The sequence below is a fragment of the Colossoma macropomum genome, unplaced genomic scaffold, assembly GCF_904425465.1.
Source record: "Colossoma macropomum unplaced genomic scaffold, Colossoma_macropomum, whole genome shotgun sequence".
Lineage (NCBI taxonomy): Eukaryota > Metazoa > Chordata > Actinopteri > Characiformes > Serrasalmidae > Colossoma > Colossoma macropomum.
In genome coordinates this window covers 12,196,505-12,205,861 of record NW_023494808.1, presented here as the reverse complement: position 1 = coordinate 12,205,861, position 9,357 = coordinate 12,196,505, and the positions used below count along the sequence as shown (strand labels likewise).

The following is a 9,357-nucleotide window of genomic DNA, read 5'->3' as shown; positions in this document are numbered from 1 at the left end:
TTGTTAAAGCTGTGAAAATAAGACCCTAAATTCCACAAAGATGATTAGAATTTAATTCTTCAAAAACAGACACCACAGAACATATTTTATTATTCATTTTTTTAAAAATAAAGAGTCGGTTAAAACATTCACATATATCCATTATGAGTGCATCTGAACGCTTGGATTATTTTGGAATATGTACAGGATCAAAAAGACAACATATAAAACACATTTAAACAAATGAAAAAGAAAATTTAGAGCCTCCATCATCAAGGATACAACTACATTTAGACACTGTGCAGGAAAGTTTTGTATAGACTGCACAGCTGACCAAGAACCCAGGGGGAGATGAACTGCATAAAAAGGTAGACAACTGTACAGCAAACTTTCACATATTCCTTGATTTCTGTCAGACATAGTTTCCAAGGTCCGGAGCAGAAAATGGATTCAGCTGTAGGTCTCGATTCAACCGAACACAACTGACTATGTGCTGCTATTTCGTCTCCCAGCAGGTCAACTCGGTGCTTGACGTTCTGCAAATGACCACATGTTGACTCTCTCCATGGTGATGTCATATCGGAGCCCGAAGGTTCTGACTGGCTGTCATCCGCAGCCTCCGCCTCTCCATGGCCTGCTGCCTCTTCCGCTCAATCTCAGCATCACTGCACCTGCCCGCCACCGCCTTACTGACATCTGGGAAAACAGACAAAACCAGTTTGTTCTAGAGATCCACAGACACAGTTATACTAACCAATAAATAATACCCTGTTGGTCAATACCAATAATTTGACCTTTTTTGAGAAAATTAATGCATAACCTAAAATTAATACATAATTTCTATAAGACAATATTCCACCTGCAGCTCGTTTGGTCAGATTCTGACTAAGACTATGACGGCAGGACCACTTCAAGGTTTCCGACCTGTTGTTGCCCTTAAACCAGCTGAATTCAACAAACTAAACAAACTAGAATTAACCAGAAATAATTACAGTTAATAACTGTGAACTATTACAACAACTACAAAAAACACAGCAGCTTGGAAACACAGATCACTAAAAAAAGCGTTTAAAGGGGATTTTGCAAAATTACATAATTATTCAATGTTTAGATGTAAATAAAGTCATTCAGAGTGTTTCGGTGTGAAATGTGCCTATAAATTTACAGAGTCAAAATTGTTCACCATTATAGTACTGGGAACCAGACATCCATATGTCTGCACTACAAATATCACCATTTGTTATCCAAAAAGACCAGTGAACTTATATGTGTCTTATATTTTTTATTAGCCATGCTAATAATGGTAAAACGGTGCTAAATTAAAAAAAAATGTTTTTGTGTACTATTTTTTCTTACAACGCCCTGCATGTACCTCTCCACCCTGCCTGCATGTCATGTTGTTTGGGTTGGCAGTGTTGCGTCACATGGTGTCAACAAAACTCAGCTTATGTGAGTAACGTTATTCATCAGAGGAGCTGTGATAAATCACAGCTGCACCTTGCTGGTTAATTGTTCAGAGTGGTGGTGAACTGCGCTGAACCAGGGCTCAAAAATAAATGGAGAAAATGCAGGACAGTGCGTCGGTTGCCGTTACAAATACCAGAAATCCTGTAGTTGTGGCTACTTGCTTTGAAGCTGCACACAAATACCAAAGTCGAACTGAACTAAAACCAATGCACAGTGGATTTCTTCAAATGCCGGCTACTAAAGAAAACTGCTGTTCCCTCTGTTGTGTTTTCCACCACAGAAAATGGAATCAAGGTAAGAAACATATGTGAAATAAATTTGTTGCCATTAGCCACTGTGCATATATATCACCGTTAGCCCTTAGCTTACAGACTGTCTACCTCACTATCCTGCCTCATAAACTGGAAAGCAAAGCAGCAAGTAGTTTGTTGTTGACACCACCAGTTTCCAATTGCCCTGGGTTGAAGTAATCCTGGAGTAAAAGTTTATACTAAAAATCCATTTTAGGCCAAAACTGTCACAAATAAATGTCTTAGGTATCAAGCTACGCATTCATAACCATTTTGTGTAATAACTTAACGGGACAGAGCTTTTAGAGCCATTACATGCTTCAGACATCTGGTTCCTAGTAATATAATGGTGAACAATTCTGACTCTGTAGTTTCTCTGGAAAGGCACATTTCACACCGAACCACTCTGAATGATTTTGTTCACATGAAATCACTTGTAGTAAAGAAAATGGCTTAACTGGGGTTTAAAGAAATCTGCTCTCTTTACCACAAGTGACTTGGTGTGGCCTGATTTTAACTAAATACTGGGGAAATTTGTTTTGCACTGTTTAGACAGTCCCTTAATGACACACCAGTGATCTGCTTTTCTGAAACGTTTTGTTCAGTAAAATGTACCATCACACATTTTAAAAAAACATTTGGTTGTAGTTTGTTCTCTGTTTTTCAGGAGTAAACAAAGTGGCTCATTTCTGGACGTTCCTTTAAGGAGAACTGGAGGAGAGAAAGTCGAATATCCAGCGAATATCCCATTTTCACAACACACTGCTACATCCCTAAAGTTGACAATATAATCCATACATAAAATGCACTGATCCAATTATCGACTGTAATTCCAGAGTAAGATTGACAAAAATAAGTACAGTCTCCCATTTACTGGCTAACTGTAATATCTGTGCACCCCTAGTTTCTTCTACAAGATCTTGAATCATATATTCAGTCTGATTTATTAGGCAGTTCATTAATTCACAGTAATAAAATTACATTTCAGTACCAAACATGAGTGTACAATCTATTTTTTGGTCAAAAATCTATATATGTGCTAAACAAATTTCCATTCCAATGTTTAGAATCACATTTCACATTAATATATTACTGTTGTTGGAACAAAACCTCATATCTCCAAAATTTTACAGGAGAAGAATAAGAATAATGTAAGTCAATGGATCCAGACTATTCTGGGAGTAATTCTGGGCCGTTTCTTTTGGTCTATTTATCATGAAACTTGCAGAAAATGTAAAGGGCAACAGGCATTTTCAAATTATGTCAAAACCTGAAAATGGAGATACGAGGTTTTGCTCCAACAGCAGTGATATATTTATTATACAGAGTATCTACAGCAGGGGTGCCCAATCCTGGTCCTGGAGCTCTACCACCCTGGACAGCTTAGATCTAACACACCTGGCTCTACAGCTCAGATGCCCTTGAAGGCCTTTATTACCTGGATCAGGTGTGTTTAATTAGAGCTGGAGCCAAACCGTGCAGGGTGGTAGATCTCCAGGACCAGGATTGAGCCCCCCTGATCTACAGTGAGGCACTTGTAAGATGCTGCATTCAGTATTTCAAGCATTTTGGAAAGAAGCTAATGACTAAGTAACACATGATAATTATCTACATATAGAAATGCTTTCCAAATTAATTGCAAACTTTTTTTACCTTTGGTGATAGCAGGCCCAGCATTAAAGGCGCTAAAAGGCTTTTTGAACTGATGATCATCCGAAACTGCTGATTGGTTGGACATTACTGCACTTCTCCCGCTGACCTGCTGTTGTTGCATGGCACTAAAGGCTCCATCTAATACTCTTGAAGTGTTTTTCACATGGGTAAATTTGTAAGGCCCTTTACATGATGTACTGGTGTAAGAGTTCATGCTGTTGTCCAGTGAGTTCTCCACTGGCCTACTCCTAAAGTTAAGTGCGTTAACTGCGGTAAGAACAGGTTTCTGTGTACTAAAACTGTTGTGCTTGCCAGCAGCATTGCTATTATTAATCCAGCTATTAGGTGGATATGGCCGTGAAATCATACTGTCCTGTTTGGGGAACATGTTAGCAGTAGTGTTTTGGCCAGTCTCCATGGAGGAAACAAATGTCCTGCTCTGTGCAGGGCTGTTTTTTGTAGGGGGCTTTGCAACAGATGCCTCCAGATGAGGGTCTGGATCAGCCGTGAATTCCTCCACCTTCTCACACACTTCACAGAACAAGTCGTCATCTGCTCCGTCGTCCCAGATGTCATCCGATGCGAAGATGGAGTCCAGGTCCTCATCTGCGATGTCGCTGAGGCCTTGTTCTTCTGTGCTTGGTTGGCTCTGTTTTTTCTCAATGATCTCAATGTTCCTATCAAACCCGAAGCTGGAAGAAGTAGAAACTAATTTGGGTGAAGCAGAGCTAGAAACTAATGAGGTTTTAGTCCCAGCTTGAATTCCCCACTTAGCTGTTCCTGAAGGTTTCTGCACTTTGATTGGCTCCGGTGTTTGGTCACTAGCTTTAGATATGCAACCCTGCCACCGGTCTGGATGTGAGTTAGCTGAACCTACAACCACTGATGAAGCTTTGATGGAAGGAAGAACCTGGATTTGTTGATTGTTCTCCGCAAATCCTAAATTGTTACTGTTGCTAGACAACTCTGCTGAAGGCTTATTCCATTGGTGACCAAGATTATGGTCCAGCTGAAAGGTCTGCCTGCTCCTGAGCTTCTGGTTTGACTCTTGTAATGTTATCATCTCTTGTAATGTACCAGACCTTTCTTCATTGCCAGCTTGCTGGTGATGGTAAGTGCCATTCATGTTGTTGGTGAAACTGCCGCCTTCTTTTTTGTTCACTTGTTTCTGGGTGGAGCTATGCTGAGGCGCAGAGAAGAGCTGTGGGTTTTGGGTCATGTCAAACACCAGTGAATCATCTAATAAGTCATCATTACTCCAGTCGTCTTCAAAATCGTTAGCACTGCAAACCTGCCTGCTGTTGCCGAGTTTTGCAGACACACTAGCAATACCTGGTTCGGAGGCACCGCCCACTCCGGCCGCAAGACTTTGACGACTGCTGCTACTGCACAGCGCTGCTGTGACAGCAGGCACATTAGTAGCACTAGTGCAGTTTCCACTGGGAGCTGCTGTACCCTGGGTGATTTCAGGCCTATCCTGAGAACGGCCACTCCAACCCTGGCTGAGACAACCACTGATTTGCTGTGTTGAACCATCAAAAAGCAAGTCCAGATCGTCGTCCATTTCTTGCCCAAGTGCCACATCATCCATAGGATCACCACCACCACTTGTTTCAGCCTCCTCCAACTCCTGCAGTGCTCTCTCAGCTTCAGAGTCGTTCTGCGGTGGAGCTGGTGGGTGATTCTCATCATAAAACAGCTCCTGGTCCTCGTCCATTGCTTCCTCAGAGCTCTGCTGTCTGGTCTGGAAATGAGATTCATCCTGCCGGATCATATTGAAGTCAAACTGCTTCGCCAGCTTCAGCAGGTCATCCACAACGTTTGGTCTGTGCAGACACAAAATAAAAATAAATAAAAGTATAACGTATAGAGACATACAGCAAGCTCTGACTTTATTAGGTACACCTAGGCTACATTGTACTTACATTCCCTGGCCATTTTATCAGAAACACTTATCATACACACTATCACTCAAAAGTCTGAAAATGCTGAGTATGCTTTTTTTTTTTTTTAAATCATCTTAAAGACATTTTGATGTAAAGGCTTTTCCTAAATGGAAAAGAAGTTCCTAAGACACATGTAAATGATGAAGTTGATGCCTATGTACAAAATTATATCCAAAACATCTTAAATTTACATTAAAATGTGTACACCAGACAGAGCCTCAGAATATGTGCATCTTCTTCAGTCCTGTTGGAAAAGTATCCCTACTGCCCAATTTATCAGCCACACTGCCCATCAGTGGATAGTTTACCTAATAAACTAGAATCTCTCTGCATTTTACAGGCTAATTTCTATCACAAAATGCCAGTACAGAAGTGTGAAAGGATGAACCTTGCTGATTTAGGCTTGGTCCTGGGCTCTTGAACTTCTGGAGTGCATGGAATGGCACTGTCCCCAATCCACTGCAGCAAAGAAGACTCTGCCTCTTCAGGTCTCCGACTCTAAAAGACATAAGAAAGACATTATGATCATTAAAAACATATTTCTTGTTTCACAATGCAACCGCAATAAGCTTTGTAATACATGGAAGCACATAGGTGTTCCATAAATTAAAGAAAGGGCTGAACGCTTTTCAACTAAAAGTATTTGTTGCATCACATAATTGGCTAGATTTATCAAAACACCAACAGAAAGATCTGAGGTTGATTAGAGCACATAATACAGTGTGATTTGTTAGAGGGTTAACTGAAATACTGCGGCACTGTGCAACATCAGTACTGCAATACTGCATCCTATTGTGATGACAACAAACAACATGCTGTGCATCCGTACAGCGGAGTCAGTGCACGTTTTGGATAACAAACCTTCGGAGCTATCCGGTTGACGATTTCTGATATGTCCACCAGTCTGACGTTTGTAGCTCTCCTCCGGCCTCGTCCTGAGGAAAACAAAAACAAAAACAAACGTGTTAATGAAACATGGCCACATATTTAAACAGCCGGTCACTGAGGGGCACCTGTTTCAATATGAACTGCCCTTGCCGTTTCTATTAGGAGTCACTGGAGAGTCTGGATCCCAGACGATGTCATGTTGAAATTCAGAATCATTGTTTGGAGACTCGTCGTTATTCGAGCTTCTAAATCTGCCCCTTGGCAGACGGGTGGGCAGACGGGTGGGTGTTTTGAAATCTGAACAGAAACAGAAAAACACACATATTAAAAAGGCTAAATTATAATCTGCCACTTCCTCATGGGGGTATTTCACAAGTGTAGAGTACTCAGTTTAGCTGGACAGTATAGATGCACAATCAGAATCGTGCCAAGATGAGAATCTGCAGGTTTTTTTCCCCAAATTCACGATTGGAATTCAGCCAATTTACTTTTACTTTTATGTTATACAATTTTATCACAGAGATTTATTACAGAATATTACAGAATTACAGAAAATTTTATTACAGAAATAACGTGTACAGGTGTAGCAGGTGTACAAAAATGTCACAGCATAATTATAACTATTGTGCTAAATAGCCAGCACTTTATTTGATGTGTTATTAATTTATTATTTATTTGTTTAAGAATTTAATTTGCCAGTTTGACCTATTATAGAGTGAATAATATCATGTATATTTACAGTTGCAACTCTGGCTAATAGACAGTACTGGAACTGTGCTCGTTCATTCAGCACACCTAGTGTGATCTTTGGTTTAAAAAAAGGCTGATAAAAATCTGCCATTGGCCAATTTTGCTGTTGGGAAATCAGAATCAGAATATAAATTAAAAAAAATAGTATATCCTTATTGGACAGGCTTATCAGGCTTATTTTTGGCCTTTAATTATAAGGCTAACTCAGAAATACTCCTCTGTTAAACCAGTTATCTAAGTCATATTACGTAATTTCACTAAGCAGAGCTGTTGTCCATGGGGCATTTCACAAATCAGGATTCCTCAGTTTAGCTGGATAACCTAAACCAAAAGACAGGACTGCTTAATAAGAATGACCAGTAGCTCTTCTCCTGTTTTACAATGTTTACATGTTTGTCATTTTAAAGGAGGAGCCATATTCCATACATTGCTTGTCCAAAAGTCTGTAGATCTGTAGACACCTGGTCATATAGTGTTTCTTCTGAAATCAGAAGACTTAATATGGAGTTTGCCCCCCTTTACTGCAGTAGCAGCCTCTACGCTTTTAGAAAGGCTTTACACTAGATGATGGAACATAGCTGGGAGACATTTGATTGCATTCAGCCACAAGAGCTTCAGTGAGGTCAGGTATCGATGTTGGATGATTAGTTCTGGATCACTCCAGCTCATCCCAAAGGTACTGAATGAAGCTCAATCACTCCAGAGAACACAGTTCCACTGCTCCACAGCTCAACTGCGGGGGGCTCTTTACCCCTCTAGCTGGCGACCGCATTGCCCATTTCATGAGCTCCACTTACCATATAGGTGCATTTAGTAGTTCTACAATTACAGACTGTAGTCCATCTGTTTCTCTGCATACTCTGTTAGCCCCCTTTTACCCTGTTCTTCAGTGGTCAGGACCCCCATGGACCCTCACAGAGCAGGTACTATTTGGATGGTGGATCATTCTCAGCACTGCAGTAACACTGACGTGGTGGTGATGTGTTAGTGTGTGTTGTGCTGGTGCGAGTGGATCAGACACAGAAGTGCTGCTGGAGTTTTTAAACACTGTGTCCACTCACTGTCCACTCTATTAGACACTCCTACCTTCTCAGTCCACCTTGTAGATGTAAAGTCAGAGACGTACAGTCATAGCTCATCTGCTGCTGCACAGTTTGTGTTGGTCATCCTCTAGTCCTTCATCAGTGGTCACAGGACGCTGCCCACAGGACGCTGTTGGCTGGATATTTTTGGTTGGTGGACTATTCTCAGTCCAGCAGTGACACTGAGGTGTTTAAAAACTCCAGCAGCACTGCTGTGTCTGATCCACTCAGACCAGTGCAACACACACTAACACACCACCACCACGTCAGTGTTACTGCAGTGCTGAGAATGATCAACCACCCAAATAGTACTTGCTCTGTGAGGGTCCATGGGGGTCCTGACCACTGAAGAACGGGGTAAAAGGGGGCTAACAAAGTATCAGAGAAACAGATGGACTACAGTCTGTAACTGTAGAACTACAAAGTGCACCTATATAGTAAGTGGAGCTGATAAACGGACTGTGAGTGTAGAAACGGGTTTAATGTTATAGATGAAGCTGATTGAAGTAACTTGACTAAGACGCTCGCCGATGCTCCCAGATTTACCCGGTACGCTGTTAGAGCTGTTCGAGCTGTTAGGGGGCTCCTGATGTCGTGGCTGAGGCTGGCTGGCTCTCGGGCTTCTCCTCAGTCTGTTTATTTTCGATTTGCTCTGGACAATTTTTGAAATCTCCCTGTTTTGATCGCCTTCCCTTCTTTCCTCCTCCGGGCTGGAGCAAAAACCCTTCTTCTTTCCGCCGTTCATCCTGTTTGAACACTAACCACATCCGCGTGGCATGTTTACAAAGAGTCGCACAGCCCAAACAATGTTATTTGTGCGACTTAACTCCGGAATTTCGGACGTTATCCCGTATTTTTTGCCCCGAGTTGGCCGGTTTGGTTTGTTTACGAATTCAAGCTAGCCGCCAAGCGAGCTCCCGTTCCCATGAGCCAGCGCGTGTCTGCGTTCAAGGACATACACACTGCGCAAAGATGCGCAGTTGGAGAGAAGGAGGAAAAAAACACCAAGAGATTTATTTTCAAAACACTATATATATAAATGTTTATTTCTCTAATAAAGGTGGCATTGATCTTAATATCGTTGATATTTCTGGTGTAAAACTCGCTCTCAACAACACGTCAGGAAATAAAAAGGTGAAAATGGTCTGTAACGCCTTTTTAAAATTAAGCCCTTCACATCTAATTTAATTTGAAACATTATTTAGTTTTTAAAATGGTTTTACTAGATAAGATCACTGAAATTAAACAGGCAAACAAACACCTTTTAATAGTAAAGACAGCAGAGAAATGTAATTGGTGTCA

At 41.2% G+C, this 9,357-nt stretch overlaps 1 protein-coding gene across 1 annotated transcript; it reads right to left on the bottom strand.

Moving 5' to 3' along the window:
- Positions 1-248: 248 nt before the first annotated feature.
- etaa1 (ETAA1 activator of ATR kinase) lies at positions 249-8,963 on the bottom strand. Its single transcript, XM_036557273.1, has 6 exons — positions 8,641-8,963; positions 6,374-6,523; positions 6,197-6,270; positions 5,724-5,833; positions 3,390-5,215; positions 249-675 (listed from the first exon to the last, which is right to left on the bottom strand). Exons 1-6 carry the CDS (start codon positions 8,798-8,800, stop codon positions 554-556), a joined length of 2,442 nt encoding a protein of 813 aa, XP_036413166.1. The 5' UTR covers positions 8,801-8,963; the 3' UTR covers positions 249-553.
- Positions 8,964-9,357: the final 394 nt, after the last annotated feature.